The 17,994-nt window shown below is 34.5% G+C and overlaps 2 protein-coding genes across 3 annotated transcripts in view; both read right to left on the reverse strand.

The window, feature by feature from the left end:
* Positions 1-7,655, reverse strand: part of LOC107174148 (uncharacterized) — a 37,755-nt gene extending 30,100 nt beyond the window's left edge. The window contains exon 1 of the mRNA XM_015524985.2: positions 4,952-7,655. Coding sequence (XP_015380471.1) covers positions 5,007-7,199 — 2,193 coding nt within the window. The 5' untranslated portion in view covers positions 7,200-7,655 and the 3' untranslated portion in view covers positions 4,952-5,006. The remainder of the gene's footprint in view (positions 1-4,951) is intronic.
* A 5,107-nt stretch (positions 7,656-12,762) lies between these two features.
* LOC107174134 (PMS1 protein homolog 1-like) lies at positions 12,763-17,909 on the reverse strand. Of its 2 annotated transcripts, XM_089228186.1 has the most exons (15): positions 17,535-17,909; positions 17,330-17,450; positions 17,096-17,260; positions 16,590-16,864; positions 16,390-16,518; positions 16,152-16,298; positions 15,442-15,951; positions 15,279-15,378; positions 14,945-15,178; positions 14,533-14,640; positions 14,189-14,456; positions 13,888-14,067; positions 13,408-13,538; positions 13,193-13,350; positions 12,763-13,118 (listed from the first exon to the last, which is right to left on the reverse strand). In XM_089228186.1, exons 1-15 carry the CDS (start codon positions 17,670-17,672, stop codon positions 12,945-12,947), a joined length of 2,838 nt encoding a protein of 945 aa, XP_089084312.1. In that variant the 5' UTR covers positions 17,673-17,909; the 3' UTR covers positions 12,763-12,944. The 2 variants fall into 2 exon arrangements, with proteins under 2 accessions (XP_089084312.1, XP_015380453.2); XM_015524967.2 differs by lacking the exon at positions 17,535-17,909 and having other exon boundaries at positions 17,096-17,276.
* Between the last annotated feature and the right edge of the window lie 85 nt (positions 17,910-17,994).

A 17,994-nucleotide genomic window follows, 5' to 3' on the forward strand; every position in this document is an offset into this window, starting at 1 on the left:
TGGAGGGGGTAAATCTTATAGTAAGACATATAAATCATTTTTTTTTTCGAATTATTGTGAATATTTCATTTATTGTTCTACACCCTATAGATTGTTGGACGGCATTTTAATGTAAGTATAGGAATATAAAACATAGTCAAATAATTTATAACACGCAGATGAAAAATAAAAGTGAAAAATTATGTTTCTATTGAATTAAAAATGTATTTAACAAATTTTAAAATTAAAAAAAAATCCAATTTTATAATTATAACACGTTTATCAAGTTCGATTTTAAAATATCCTGTAAATAGCGGATGGGGGTGCACATATAGGGAGTATTATTGATTTTGGCATTAAAAATTAAAAATCTTTTAATAATTACATCATTGCGCGACGTGTATATAGTGCGTGCTGTAGTAGGCAGATAAATCGTTCAAGTGCGACCGAAAATCGTTTACCATCAAATAATAGGTCCACTGACACAATTGTAACGGATGTGAACATATTATAAACGGTCATTGATTAATTTTACGCGGATGCTTAACTAAAGTCGATTCGTGCATTAGACGCGTTGTGAAGAGTTTAGAATATTAATATATTTATAGAGCGCGTGTATGTATATATAAACTACTGCGGATGAGGAAAGGGAAGGGCGGCGACTACACCACGAAAGTGGCACAAGAGGGCACTGCATAGGAAAGTCGGAACTTAGCCCCCGCGGGGGCTCCTATACTCGACAGGTTGCCGGTTTTGGGGTCACCTGTGGTTTTATATTTTACTTGTTGGATGGTCATCAATATTCACGTTTGACTGCGCTATACAGCGGCCGCGATAATTATCATTTTACTGTAACACGCATTTCTCTGTATACACACATTATAAGTATTAGATACTATGTATAGGACTCATCGTCTTGTCTTTTAATTTCTGTTCGGTTTCCACTGGTGATGTTATAATGCTTTTTGTTTGGCCGACAACCGCGTCGGTTGTATTGACCGTGGTGGTGGATGCCAGACAATTTAATGGTCTGTTTGATTGTGATTTAAACTTTACAACACAATGCCTCACCATTTGACTGCATTTCGATCAGGTAGTAAAATTTTTGCATACGTCTGTCGGGCAATAACAAAGCCGACGAGCGGCAACAGCGTCGATATTGAAATGAACTCGCGTGCCTTAGACAGCGCGTACAGCACTTTCATTTGATAATGGAATTTTAATAACTGTTTAGAAATCTTTGTAGATCTGTGTATTATATCGTAACACGATTTAATGTACTAAATTCTCTTAACATTTCTATATAGCTCCATCAGTTGCGAGATAGCTAATATAGCTAGTATTATACCAAGATATAAAACCAGTCCGCGGAATCAGTGTCATTTCAGCAGTGTACAATATAGCCTAGCTATACTCGCCGATACTTTCTTCGATGGGTCGGTTGCATCTACTTAGCTAAACAACAATAAATTTAATTTAATATTTAGTTTAACAAATATTCGTGTACCTACGATCGACGTGGTTTTGATCCGAAGGGTTAGTAATATAACTGCAGCACAAACACGCATCTGCTGGTCAATAGATTTGACTGTAGGAATTGTTTCGGAGAATAAACTGTTCAGGAGTTTCAGACCGTAGGAAAAATATTGGATTTGTACCAAGACCTATCTCATTGCCTTACACCGCCGCTGACGTCGTTGTCGTGTTATTATATTTTATTATATTATAATATACTATGTAGGTATCCCACCAGATCCACCTATCTGACCGCCACGCCTCTGCGACCGCCGTCTGCTGTAAGAATGCTGGTACGCATTCCGGAGCGACCACTTTAAAACCCATGACACCGTCGAATTTATTATTATATTCACACACACACACACACATACACACGACGCTTTATGTATGATATGCTTTAAGAGCGGGCTTCTAAATAACATGGCTTGTACCAGTTGAACGTATAAATCGGAAAAACAGCCAAAAAGAAGCCACCCGTTTATAAAATGTTTATTTATTTATTTATCGTATCTATATATACGTTTTACTGTGCCTGCACAAGTGCACAACGAAGACGCGTAATAGCGTCCAACGCGTTGTATTATTACAGGTACGAACGGTTTGTGGTTATACGGTATGTTGTCGGTTCACACGCGGCGGCCCTTCAAAACCAAACTTACAGGAATGGTATATATATTATATTTTACAAACCGCAAAACGATATAATAATACCTAGGTATTTATATATTCGCAACTATGTACACGCGTGGGCAGGTATATTACCCTAGGTGGGTATGTCTACGGTATCCACCACATTGCGTAGTATACATACATGTTCTATACTTTACGTACCTACACAACAATAATAATAATATGATATAGTCATATAGATGACTACCACCGTTCGCGTCTGTCGTGGGCACAGAATTACGCGTTTACGCTCCCACCGTGCGACACGCGACGCGTAACAGAAGGTAATACGTTTAAAATTGTTATACATTATAAGGCCAAACTACGTTGCTAGCCGTCGTATTATGCACAATTATTTAACGCGACACGACGGTAAGAGATTTATTATAACTACCGAATGTTACATAACTGTCTATACATAATATGATATTATAAATATACCTTTACGCCTAATGTATTTATTCGAACGCGCAGAGATATGCTTCTGCAGTCGCGCACTTTCAAAACACGCCACTTACCGTATACCATATGTTCCTACGCAGTAACCACGCCGCAACGCTAATATATATGTTTGCTTTTGATACGACCGTCGTATTATTATTGTCGTTGCGATAAAAAAGGCTTAAAAATGTGTTTACGTTCTTTTTTTAAATTATTTATATTTTTTGTTGTTTATTTTTCACACGAAACGGGCACGGTGCATTTTATTCTATTACTATGATAATTACGTATTATTTGTGATATCAAAGCGAAATACGAACGAGCCTATTTAGTGCATAATAATACGATAATTTGTATATATATATATATATAGCCTGCAATGTCAACAGTCGGCGAAATCGCGGTAAATTGATTAACAATAATAATAGGTACCAACGTAATAGGTTCTCATTCCGCATTCGTAAGTTGCAAAATCGTGTACCATTTATAAACGACATTTATTTCGTTGAACCACTACAGTTGCAGTCGATATTCTCGATAACCCTTTATAATTTATAACTTGTCGTTTTCGCCCGTAGTAAATGTGGGATGCACAATGCACATATTCTATATTATAAACTTACATAACATACCCAGTAACCGTAATAAGTGATAGTTGATATTAAAAGTATAGGTAAACAGCTAAGATGCTGTACAGTATACCTACACAGTATTGTACGCAAAATGTATACATTAAGCCTAAATTGTTGTAATTATTTCGTTTTTACTTTTTGGTAGAGTGCTTTAATGTTATTTATGTTTACTTTACACTAAATTATAACTATATTTACCTTACTTATGCTATATCTTAAAGTCACGCAAACATAAATTAATTCATCTGTATCCAGTTTCCAACACTAATTAGCTAATTATCAAGATTTTTTTAAGTGGATTTTCGTTACGAGTTACATAAAATATGTATTATTATGTAAACACAAACTAAATTTACGTTCTCTATATACTTTTTAAATATATTAAGGTTTCCTAATATATTATTATTTTCATACTATTTTTTTTTAAATAGGTAGGTAAGTATATTTATTATTTAAATATCATGTGGTATTTACCATTGATTTACTGTTCACTACTATTCATAATATTTATTAATACCTCACATTCCATTATTTTTACCATACTTTATGAGATTTTATTTACTTAAAACATGATCTGCCAATATAAACGTACCTATACTTTTTTTTAGTAAATATAATTATCATGGTAGAAATTACTATATTAGAAGCACTAAATACTACCACTAACATTGCATAGGAATGTAAAAGAAAAAATATATTTGAAGAAGATTTAATACCGAATGATAAAATATATTGTCAATCCGAAATAAAATATTACTTAATCATCCAAACTGTCGTCTAATTTAGCGTATATAATAATTATTATTTATTATCGATACAATTTTGAAAAATCGAGAAGTCAAAACTCTCAAGTTCTCACAACAGTTATTGTCTAATGATGTACTATACACACAATATGGAAAATTATTATGTATTATTGTTTATTATGACATGCAGTAGTAATTAAGGTTTGTTATTGTGTCTCAGAGTTGAACGATTATTACTCGCGTTTCTGCAATATCAACCCAAAGTAGCGATTTCCATATATAACGCGCACCTAATATATTTTGCTCACATGATGTGCGCATTTGTAATCGAATATTCGCATTTCGAAATCAACATTAATTTATTATTACCGAAACGACAGAGTGTCGTGACTCGGGGCTACATAATATACATTTTAAAACTACAATAAAATATGATTATGATATTATATCGACACACGCGCGTGCATATTATAAAGCCTTCCTTATAGAATCGGGGTTTCGCTCCGGAAGAAAAATAGACGTACAACATCGGAAAGGACAATACATGATCGTTAAGGCTATACTATATTATCACGGTGAGGTGGGCGACGGGTCGGTGCACGATAATAATATATTATTTTTATTATTGAGATTTTAGCCTAACATTATAATATCTCGAAAACTAACAATGAACATACGAGTACATTATAAATACTTATATATAAAATGAATTGTCAAAGCTCACACTTTTGAATTCTAAGGCCTGATTACATTAATATTAATATTAATTAGTTTATTACCCGGTTAATATTCTTGCCGGCGGCGGCGATTAAGATGGTTATAACTTATAATTAATAATTAAGTACGAGGGAAGCTTCATATAATATAAAATCCTATCCACCGACGACAAAGTAGATCGTAAAACGATAAGATATATTTTTAAAAATTATAAAATAAGATAATATGTAACTGCTAATTGTTATTTACCTGCAGGCGGTCGTGGTTCCGGTCCGCTGTAACGTCAATAATATCGTAGTGGTGGTTATCGCTTCGTCTTGACGGGCCTCTGATGATGCGCCACGTTGTTGCTCTGTTTCTGGTGGTGCACCACCTGGTCGGCGCGGTCCAGCTCATCTCCCGACAGCTCCAGATCCTGCATCATCTGCATGATCTCCCGTTCCTTCTTGATGTCCACCTTGTTCGGCACTCCATCCACGCCGTTCGGCACGATTGGCGGCGCGGCGAACTTGAGGTTGGCCAGCGATCCGTACGACCGTGACCGGTGCTCTTGCCGGATCGAGTACGAGAACGCCCGCTCGTTGAGGTGACCCTTCCGCCGGTATATTCCGGTACTGTACACCGAGTCCTCCGTGTCGTCCGTCATGTCGTCGTGTCCCGCCGACATCATGCCGTTGCCGTTGACCCTGTGACCGTTGACGGCCATCTGCGGAGGTCCAGCCGGCGGTGGCGGCGGTTGATGATGCTGGTGCTGTTGCATCATCATCATTCCGCCTCCGCCAGCGCCGCCGTTGACCATCAACTGCGGCACCATCAGCGGTGGCATCATCCCGTTGACCGAGTCCTTGGATTTCTTGTCCTTTTTGCCCTTCTTGTTTTTCGGTGCCGGCCCGTTATTGTTGATGTTGTTGTTGTTCATGTGATTGATGCTGTTGGCGTACTGCTGCATTAGGTACGCTTCGTGTGGGAAGTGCTCGGGTTGATAGGACGCGACTGGGCTCAGCGGTCGGGCGGAAGGCATGTATATCGGTTCTTCCATGGCCATCGGCACAGGCACGGGTACTCCATTCTTGGACTTTTTACCGGTGTGCATGTACATAGGCACAGGCATGTAGTTTGCTGGAATCATGCCCGGTCTGGGTACCGGGATCATGCCTGGCTTCATCTTGTGCATTTTCTTGGGATGTGGCAATGTGGTGGGCACCATCATGATGGGCGGCGGAGGCGGCGGCTGCATCATTCCTGGATGGTGGTGATGCGGCTGGTGTGGCGGATGCGGGTGATAGCCGTTGACGGGCCTGAGCATGGTGCCTCCCCCACCGTTGGAGTATATGTGGTTGGGCGGTGGCGGTGGCGGAGGCTGCTGATATTGCATGAACCCTCTAGGCGGTCCCCGGCTTGCCATGGTGCCGTTGAGCGATACCGAACTCCGGCCGCCGTGTACAGATCTCATGATCGAACCGTTCATTGATGGCGCGTATAGGTCTTCGCGACTTCCGCCGGTCGGTGTTCTCTTCCGGCGCGGCCTCTCCTTGGCTTTCTTCGACGCTGACTTATTGCTGTCGTCCCTGACCGGAGGCGGTGGCGGTGGAGGTGGTGGGGCGCCTCCGACCAATTGTCTAGGCCTGCTCGATCGCGAGCTGCGCATCGTGTTTCCGGCGCCGTACAGGTCTTCTTTTTCCGATATGTCTTTGGTGCTACCCACCCACACTTTGTGATTCTCGTCACCGTTGCACTCGGAAAGGTCGTCGATGGAATTCGTGGACGCCTCCAGCATGGTGATGCCGTTCGAGTGTGCGCTGTTGAGCGTCAGCGTGCTGCCGGCCGCCCCGCCGCCGTTGGTCATGCGACGCCAACCCTCCACCTTCTCGATCGTATTGTTGCCCACCGACCTGTTGGTCCGCACCGTGCCGTATATGCTGCTGCCACCGGCACCGTTGGTAGTACCGTTCGCGCCACCGCCGTCCGATTGTTTGGCGTAAGACGAATCGGCGTACGCGTGGAAACAGCACCGAACCAACGCGTTGGCGGCCATCTCGCGCTTGCATATGAATGTGTGACACTCGAGTACCTTGATTCCGGAAGTCCGGCGCAGTATGGCCGCAAACAGTGGCGGGTGGTTGGGGTTCGGGGACCGGGCAAACGGAGAGTCCAGCGGCAGGAATCGCGGCTGCGACGACCCATTAGACTTCTCGGGCACCAGCACGAACCGGACCGCGGCACAGTAGTGCAGCGACTCGATCGGGAAGAACCGAGTGATCTTCTTGTGGTTCTCATCCACATTCTCCAGCAACAGGCCGTTGCTCCAAACGCTCAGCCAAGAGTCGATGCCTCGGGCGCCCAGGGCCCCCTGTTCCGGATACAGCTCCTTGAGGGGCTCCTGTATGCCCTGCAGCCCGTCCTTGGTGATATGCGGTACGGCCGATCCCAGGTACAGGACCCGGCACCGACAGATGGGCGTTGAGTCGGACGGTCTCATCATCATCATCATGCTCATGGCGGCGGCCGACGGACCTCGCGCACTACCGTTCGACGATCGGCTACCTACTACTCTTCGCGAAACCGCCGGTGCGATGCGTCGTGTCCACTTTTTCGTTTAAATAAGATATTCGTGTGTGCGCCCGCCGTGGTTTATAAATTTATTTCACATGCCCTGTAACGCGATTAGACGACGCTCGTCGGTGACCGTCTTTCACATCACGGGTTGCGCGCGCACCCGGTGTAAACCTATCGGAAACGCGACGGACGATATATGCGGCTCACAAATAGGTACGCGATATTTCGGCACCCGTGGAACGCGCGACACGAAAACGCGACGAAATCACAAATCAACAGAAAACGAACTGCGGAGAACGAGACGCGATTGCGGACGGTGTGCCCCGTAGACTGACGACGGGGCGGTAGTCGTCGCTCGCCGGCGACCTGTCGTGCGAGTTTACCAGGCCGCCGGCCCCCCTCCGATGTTGCCGCCGCCGCCGCACCACGCGTACCGTTCCACAGGTAGTGCTGCAGGTAATATTAATGTTGCAGTACACGGTCTCCATCTATACATAATACAAATATATTATATACAATATACGTGGTGAGAGAGAGAGAGAGAGAGAGAGAGATAATGTTGTTCGGCCGAGAACACCGATCGAGTCGCGTTCTGTACCTGCCCAACTCTGGCGGCAACAGGCGTACCAGAGGTACCGGTTCGCCTGCGCCGACGGTAATAATAATAATATTATAAGTTCGTTTGTGTGCGTTCAGGTTGTTTGTGGTATGCACAGAGGTACGTCCCCTCGACGTCCGTCGTCTGCGTCTGTACGCGGTTTTTTACTCGTCGATCGCGGTTCGTCCGGAAAAAACGACGTACGCGCAGACGAGATACCATGTTTTCTGTTTTCGTTTGTGACCTACGAAATCGTTCCATCGATCGTTTTTTTTCTCCCGAGCGATACACGGCATTATTAATATATTATTTAATGTCGTTATTACAATATCTCCTGCAGTTTCTAAAAAGATAAATTCTTTGGTCGATGGGCCGAAAGATCGATCTGCGCCGCTGCACAGTTTATTTTAACTTAAAATTTTTCAGATAATACTTACAATATTATTATTTATTTTATTTTTGTAACTATTAAGTATGGAATGTGTGTGCTAGTTACACGACACTGCAAATTAATGTTGTTGGATTTCTATAGGTATATAATAGAATGGCGTTTATGTTGCAGAAGGTGCAATAGCCTCGAGTATCACATTTTGGAAGTAGCAAATTTTAATACTTATTTATTAAATTGTAAATTATATATATTATGATTTTATAATGTTGCATATCTTTAAACATTTAAAATAAGGGGGAGATATCAGTGATGGCGTGATGCTGTATAATAATAATAAATAACACCTGTATAGGTACTAGGGCAGTAAATATGTACCTTGGGCAATATAATTTTATCTTAAACGGAGCTGTATATAATTTCATATAATATTTATAGTGTAATTAATATATAGAACTAACAAGTCAAAGAATTATAATATACAATTTACCTAGAAAAAACCCAAAGGAACTTGAAAAATAATGGAGCAATAGAAATTTCAAGTTTGGTTAAAACATCATCTACAAGATAATCTGTTAAAATTGTTGAATATCAATGATGCAAACATTAAAGTCTAGATTACCAATATTAATATTCTTGAAGGACCTCTTCAGAAATTGAGAATTTTTTTGGAGGCATTGTAAATTAGAGTCGAAATCAAAAAATTTAATTGAATTTAATCACCCAAATCAATAATGCCATCACGATTATTTTTATTCTGTTAAAAACGTTTTAAACTTTTAATTCTAGCTGATTTTAATTAGAAAATGAGAAGACGTAGATCGTTAATTTTTAGTTAAGTATTGTTTTTTTTTTTTAAATACTTTAAATATTATAGTTATAATTATAAAGGCTTTTATTATTATTATTATTTTTTTTTTTTTTTGTGCACATTTTCAAATTGAGGGCGTACAAGTGTGAATTGTAATCCCAAACTCCTTTTAATATGTAAGTATGTAAACCATTTATGTAATTCATTTTTGAAATTAAAAATAATTGTTTTTTATAGATAAAATTATTTTGTAGTACTTAAAATATTAATACCTAGGTACCTAAATAGTTTTTATTTTCTAAAAGGAGAACATTTATCAATCGACAATCACCAAGGTCAAATTATAGAAAAAAGCAAACAATTTGTACAGTTATGTACTAAATATATATATTATAACTTACTTAAAATACCATAAGAATATTAGAAATTCATCTCGATCACATTCCTAAATTGGTATTATTGTCTGTCACTGTGTACTTATAATTTCCAAACCGCTTATTTACTACAAAAGGAAAGAATTTAACTTTTTAAACATCAATTTTGTTTCACCATATCTGGTAGTTTTTCTATTACTTTTACTAAAAACATAGGTTTCATGATCACCGCAAAACATAATAATATGTACCTATCTACATTATTATTCATTAGTCATTAGTTCATTACTATTCAACATTCATCATAATTGGTGATGATGTATTTTTAAATCTATCCTTGCCAACTATAAAAACACCATTGACACTATTTAACTAGGTATTATTTGCTTAAAGATTACTATTAATCCTACTATTTCTACAACTCGTATTGCGGTGAGCAGTTTGCCTGTTTCTAGTAGGTAATTAGTGTATGATAATAGATACCTACTTTTCATCATTGGACAGTTAATAAGGGACGGTCGGCAGCCATGACGATCATATCTAGAGTCTGTTAATGGCAGCCATTGCCTGCAGTCTTTACACTGGACCATCACTAGAGTAACCTGAAATAGTTATAATTATTTAAATATGTTTATGATTTAATATATAAATTATAAATTAATATATACCTAATAGTTAGTACCTAGTGTTTATTATTATTATAATTATTGTTATGGAATCACTCAAACATTTTCTCGCATAGTTATTATTCAACACAATAGCTTAAATATTATAATAATATAAATATATGCAACGTAATGAAATACGTGGTATCCATAAAACACCTTATTTTTTCTACCATAAGTGTAGGTAATTACCAGGTATCTGGTATTTTGGACTCTGGTATATCTGCGTCTGTGCTACTGACTCTCGATATCGTGGTCCAGAGGTCGCTCTTGGGCATAGGATTATTTCCTACGATATTTTACATACGGCGTTTAAGTTCTGTGAAAAACTGGACGAATTCTGCAGAAAACAACTTGACAGAACTCAACGACGTTGTCTAAATAACGACGCAATTCGTTCACATCGGGCGCGGGTTGTGACTTTGTGAGTGTATATAATAAAATATCCATCGAGAATCGCGTATGTATTACCACAACCACAGTATCATAACCTATGATACCTAACTTGTAATTTATAATCTCCCACCAATTCGTTGACATTTATAAACGTTAACAGATTCAAAGAAGCCGAATTTTTCGAAGCAATATTTTTTTAGTTTGGATAAACGCAATATTTAGATACATGAACGGTAGTAGTGTAGTACTTACCTATTTGATCACGAAACTACGAAAACATCAAATTACAGACAAGAGCCAACGTTATTCAACATTCATCTTTTAATTTTTAATCATGTAAAAAAAAATTAGATGCTTATACCTATTAAAAATAAAAAATAAAATGAACGAACGGAACGAGAAAAAATAGTCAATTTAGTAATAGGTAGGTAGTAAAACAATTGAATAACAGATACAGCGATATCAAAAAATCGTTTACCTTTCTTATCTCATTAATTATGACAAGGTATAAATACATATTGAACATATTATTTATTATTTATACGATTAAAGTCGAATTTCTATGAATTGGTAAATTTAAAAATATGAAGTATTTAATAAAATAATATGTATTTATAAAATGCATACACTCCAAAATACCTATGTAGAAATACGTAATAAATAATAATGAATACGTTTTATTGTACTAAGGATGTTATGATACATGCTCATTGCTTATTATTAATCAATATTCAAAATTATATAAGCTGCATTCAATAAATGATGCATATACATACAAATCCATAAAATCTTAATCTCACTATTATAGACACTTTTCAGTTCTCATCTCACCCAGCACTCAAGCATTGTAATTAAGCCAATTAACGGGATTGAAAACCATATTAATTTTTCATCAAAACGTCCTCGGCGACAGACGAAAATCGAGGTACTTCTAGTGGTTATGTTTAAAAAATGTAACCAAAAATTGTCAACCAAAAATGTAAAAATGTTTGAATTGGTAAATAAGTCTACTTTACGTCAATTGGAAGGTTGGAATATATATTTTATATTTTTTAAAATATTCAATAATAAAAAAGTAAAATATTTATTCTCGTCAAGAATTTGCTAAAATTGAAAAAGTGCTCCGACCGATGCAAAATTTACCGATTCAATTATCTTTACATTTTTTTAAATCGAAAAACTTTATAATTGGGTTTTCGGCAGACGTTAAGCTATTTCACATTCGAAAATCGGTTTTAAATATTTTGATCTAATGACAATCTTATGTGCATGCGGATGATTGGTAGGGAGTATATACCTACACACTAATGATACATACATTGATACTTTATTATGCACAAACGTGTAGGACACCTACAAATATTGCCTATACCAAACCCCTTAAAAATAGTCCGTTTGCAGTCCCCAAAAACATAATATGTAAACGAAATATTGATGGAGATCCCATCTTCGATAGACAATAAACATACAGTTTTAAGTCATAACAGTCTGCAGAGATAAATGATGGTTCTAACTCGCAAAGAAGCTTCAAAGCAAAAAGCCATATTATGTAAGAAAAATATGTAATGGTTTTTCGGTTAACAATTTAGTGTTGGTTTATATTAGAATATTTTTATAAAGTAACCCCATACAATTAAAAGTCAACATTTCAAAATTTTAATATACTCTCGAACATTTCTATTTTTTGACTTATGGCCAGAATTGTGTATTAATATAATTTAGATATAAGTTGAGGGACCACAGATCACATTACTTTAATCATAACATAAAACAAATCACTGCAACTTTTGTTAATCAAACATAAAGGATTAAAAAGTTTATTTTTAAGTTTTAAAAAATTATATTATTATTACTATTTTTATTTTTGTATTATTTTCTAGAATCAGAATCTTTCTAACATTTATTCAAATATTTATTAATTTAATTTCCTATTAAGAAGGGGCTCAACTTCCTATACAAGGGTCCTGGAGCCACCAAGTTTCATACAACTGGTACACTGGGAATGTGGCCTTGCCTAGCTGTATGTTTAAGTTAAATATTAATTTGGGGGTTTACAATATCACACTGAAATTTTAGATACAAGATTAATATTTTTGATAAACTAACTTTTTTTTAGTAAACTTAAAACATAGTCAACCCCTTGAACTCAGTTGTTGTACCAACAAATGTACACCAACATAAATCAAAAAATGTAATGTATTCTGAAATGTGGAAATGTAATAACTCTTGATAATAATAAATTCTCATGGCACAATTTTTTGGCATAAAAATATTTAATGTTCATGTTTATCTATTTATTTAAAAAAACACTATACAATATATTTAATAATAATTCAATTAAAACACTAATTTAACATTTAAAAATTAATTTGTTATGTGGTCAGTATCAGAAACAAAAGATTTACAATGTATATGATACTTTAACTTCACCAAGGATTATAATACCGAATATTTTTATGTTCTTGATTTCTCATTAATACAATGTATTGATGAAAAAACTTTTTTGTAATGAATGCAAGTATTATGAGAGAAACACTTCTCATTTTTAAACCAATACTCCAATAGGTCATTTATTTCTTCTTTTGTTTTAGGGAGTCCAATTGTTTTGCAATGTCTCACTGTTTCACTCTAAGTTTAACAAATTAATCAAAATAAGTTTATTCTTTAAATGATATTATTTTTAAAAATAAATGGCATTGTACCCGGAGATAGTTGACCACTTTCAATGGACGGCAACAATGTAGATTATTTTCATGTTCTAATTGCATTAATTCTAAAAGTTGTTTGAGTTCCTCAGCGCCATATGTTGAAATATGAAGAGCCACATCTGTGATGTTTATATCAGGATTTTCAGTATCATCTATAAGAATATAAATTTAATAAAAGTATAATATTTTGACAAAAAACCATAACATACCATTAAAAACAATAACAACATTAAAACCATTCTTAATTATTCTTTTATCTGTTATAGTATATTTATCAGCTGATGGTTCATACGAAGTATCCAGATCCATTAAAAACCGATAGTTTTTCTCACCCAAAAACCTAAAAACATTTAACATTTGAAATACAATCATAAGTAATGCTTTTTAGAACCAATCAATAAAACATTATCATATATAATTTAAATATTTAATACAAATATATAAAGTTACACTAAACTTCATTCACTGACAAACTCAATTAGAACCATCCAAAGTTATCCATAACTAACCTAACCTTGTTACAGGCGCGACACATAGCCAAATATTTTCAATTGCTGACAAAGAATCTGTACTTGGCTGCATTATAAAAAAATCGATGATGTGCCATGGGCATAGAAATTTCACCAAGATTTTTTTATCTGTATATAATTTTCTTACATTGTAAGGAAAAAGCAAAAAGTTATAATTACTTTTTGTTTGTTATAATTGATTGGTCTAACATTTTCAAAGGTATCTCACTATCAGCTAACTTTTGGAAAAAAATTACAGCTTCTTGAAGACGACAAATATTTAAAGCTTGTATTTCATTACGCACACAACAAATCCAATTATTGTCCTCGATTTGACCAACAAGCATAAATTCTGATGAACTATTTAAAAAATACATTTTTATGTTATTATATAAGTAAGATGACTTTATTACAGATAATATATAATTTTGATTTATTCAAACAGTTTATTTAAAGTTTAATATTTAATTTTGACACTTACATCATTTTAGGCGTCTTAAAAATATTTCTTTTGATCTCAGATAATTCTACGTTAATTTGGGTAGAATGCCTTTCAAGATTCTTAGGGGTAGATTGAAATAATTTTTTTGGTAATTCTACATCATTTGTTTTAGTGGATATTACCACTTTTTTTTGTTCATTAGACAATTTTTTATACCTTAATTTTTCATCTTCACTCAATTCACCCCATAATCTGGCAAGTTCTTTGCTTACTTTTGTAAATTCTATCCCTGGATTTTCTCGAATGACTATATTAAATTAAATTAATTAAATCAATAGTTTTTTATTTAAATATTTAATTAAGGCTAATCTAAATGATAATACTTTTAGTTCTTATTTCCCTAGCAAACAGTGTAAATCCTGACATCTCTTTGTTTCCCATTTGACTGCTGACACTACGAATAGTTTCACAAAGATCTTCTTCAGGAACATCTAAAATGTAATAATATATATTAACCGACTAAATCATTTAAATTTTTATTAATAACAATCAACAATAGTTAAATTTGAATATTTTTTATTAATGCGGGCATAAACTAAATTTATAAATGTTATAAAATGTTTATTCAGGTTTCAAACTTTTATTATTTCTGTTATATGTATAAAATTGACTATATAAAAAAAAAAAAAAACTAACCAACAAACATCTAATAATACACCACAATTAAAAAAACTATTTCCATTAATATACATAATACACTAATGAAAAACACAGACTTGAAAATAAATTAAATACCTCTTGTTGGTCTTTTTGATCTAGGTTGAGGCACCCATGACTGTGGACGATTTACTAAATGGTGAAGACCAGGAACTTGCTCATCAGGAACAGAAACTGTACGAAAAAGTGGTTCAAGTTTTAATTGCTTCATACTACTATTTGATGATTTGAATGAAATATTTTCTGAAGATTCATCATTTGTATTTACTGGATTATAATTTTTCATTACAATATTTTCATCCATTTGAGTTACTGGAAATACGTTAGTATTTTTTAAGTAACAAATATTATAAATATAGTTGCTCCGTATAAATATTAATGTATAAAATACAAAAAAATAAAAATATTATACCAGTTTTAGAATGAAGAATTTCAGTTTCTGAATCAATTTTTGGCATATTGTTTTTCTCTACATTTCCATGCAATAAATCAGTCTTTAACACCACTCCACTCTAGAATTTTTTAATATATTTACTTCCGTGACTACAAGATAGAGAAATATAAAAAAAAAATACCTCTAATGGTTTTCCATTTAGAATTACATCACCTTTACTCCATTGTGAAATTGATATGTCTTCAGTATCAAAATTTTTAACACTTGCGCCATCAGTTTGAAGAGAAGAAGTGTTTCCAATATTCAATAACTTTTTACGATACTCTGAAATATCATCGGTACTTTCCACTTTGTTATTTTCCAAACATAACATTTTGTCACTTATATTTTTTTTTGAAATAAATGGCTCTTCAAAATCAATATCTTCTAAACTTAATTCCTTAACAATTTGTGTATGCTCATCGTTGTTTAATACAGAGTTCAATGAATCATTGCTAATAATTTTAGTTGACTCTGCATTTGGAAAAAAAGAATCATTAACCTGTGACATTAAGATTGGAGATTTTTTAGCTTGGACTTCTTCTGAATCGTAAGGTATTTTTCTTTTATTATTATTAGACGGATCATTCTCTTTTTTATCATTATAATAATATTCAGTAATGCATTTTTTAAGATTAAGTAGTATCATATCCTGAAAATTAGTTTTTATTTGATTTTGAATTAGTAATAAATTTATAAACATGTGTAAACATTAGCAATGAGTAATTATGACAAACATTATAACAACACTAACGAGACTAACATAGTAAAAAGTTTTGAGTCATAATAATCAATATGTTTGTGTGATTAATTTCATTATAGATAAATGATATAATTATCAATATACTGAACCTGATTATGAAATAAAATTCGGGATTTATCTGGTTCCAAATTTATATCAATAGCTTCAGGTGGAATGGTTATAGATATAAGACATGGCAAGTACTTTCCAGGAGGTAAATAATGTCCAAAATAATTATTAAATTCTCCAACAATAAGCTAAAATTATTTATTTAATGAAAATATATCATTTAGTCACCAATTAAAATTATTAAAAATTAACTTATTGATTCATATATTGTGTTCTTACTTTTTCAATTTTTTTATCCCTGACAGGTCTTTTGTTAACATATATATAAATTGCATCGGCAACATTTGTGGTAAAAAAACAATTTTGCACATTTATATTTTGTACAGGTAAAACTACATCAATATTTACCTAATGTGATTAAATGATTATAAATTAAAATAATATCAAATTATCAGACTCAAATTACACCAAAAACTAACCTCTTCACTTGCAAACGTCAAGTGTTTTACATACTTAGTCATTGATGATGACCAAATTTGGCCAAATGTCACTACCAAATCGATAGCTGAAGTCATTTGCCACAACACGGATTTATTATGAACCAGACAAACACGAATATTTTGTTGAATAGCTGCTAATGATTTAACAATATTTTCTATTCTTCGTAAATCATTAACACAATGTTTCTTTGAACTATAAATTTGTTTTCGAACTGGCAACTTTTTGAAAAGGTTTACTATTTTAATTACTGTACCTATTTAAAAATAAACCATTAAAATGAAACTTTTATAAATTATTATACATAGTATCAGATACAATCTATATCAGTTGCAGAAGATACAAACATATATTAATAATATTGTCAGAGCTTCCAAAATTTGTCAACATTAAAATGATTTTTTTTATTTATCATTATTAAGTATAGGTAGATATTGGCATATCGGAATCACTTGCACATAATGAAAAATAGGTATAATTTACCAACCCTTTTGGTGATGACAAATTGAACTATTCTTCACGCGGCCATTGCTGTCCATGTTAAACGATTTGGCATATTCATCAAAATCTGATTTTGTAATGACAGTGACATCAGCTACAGCACAAATTGAACTAAGTGCTTCACCGCGAAATCCGTAGCAAGTCAATTTATCTGTTTAGTATAAAAACTAAAAATGTATTTGATCAGGAAATTTATATAAGTAAAAAAAGCGTGACATACCTAAATCCGATATTTCGGATATTTTGGAAGTGTAATTACGCAAACACATGACATTTACATCACTGTGTGAGATGCCAACACCGTTGTCGCGAATTTCAATCTTGTCCAGCCCATAGTTGTCCTAAACATCGAACCAAGGGCAACACATGAAATTAGTGGTTTTTAAAATGATTAAATAAAAATGTTTATTTTTGATTTTAATTACCAGTCGTATATCAATGATGGTAGCATTGGCATCAATAGAGTTTTCAATTAATTCCTTCACCACCGACGACACCGATGTAATGACCTGAGTACTGCTTATAAGTTTAATCGTTTCCGACGGTAATTGTTTCATCGACATGACTTTTCCTTTCGCGCGCGTCTAGTCTTGGTTTCCATATAACGTTTGAAAAGCTCCTCAGAAATGAAGACGAAAATAGGTAAACACTAAATATTTAGTGCATTTGACTAATGAAGTAATGAATACTACTAATACTAGTATACTTACACTACTGACTACTATGTCTGACTATGATCAAGCGGTAAACAAGTAACTACAACAGTCTACAATAAAGTAATTTGAATTTACGAAAAAGCGCAATAGCTTATCAGTTAACAGTAATCATGATTTATGTTGTGATCATACTGATAATGAGTTATAAGTCATAACCACGGTCAATCCA

This window comes from Diuraphis noxia, unplaced genomic scaffold, assembly GCF_037042655.1.
Source record: "Diuraphis noxia isolate RWA-SAM2 unplaced genomic scaffold, SU_Dnox_SAM2 contig0005, whole genome shotgun sequence".
In the NCBI taxonomy this organism is placed as follows: domain Eukaryota; kingdom Metazoa; phylum Arthropoda; class Insecta; order Hemiptera; family Aphididae; genus Diuraphis; species Diuraphis noxia.

Excerpts from the sequence above, each read along its gene's own strand:
- LOC107174134 (XM_089228186.1), bottom strand. The coding sequence starts at position 17,672 with ATGTCGATGAAACAATTACCGTCGGAAACGATTAAACTTATAAGCAGT. Across the intron at positions 17,261-17,329 it reads ATCCGAAATATCGGATTTAG|ATAAATTGACTTGCTACGGA; the intron begins GTATGTCACGCT and ends TATACTAAACAG. Across the intron at positions 15,179-15,278 it reads AATTCTTCATTCTAAAACTG|TAACTCAAATGGATGAAAAT; the intron begins GTATAATATTTT and ends ACGTATTTCCAG.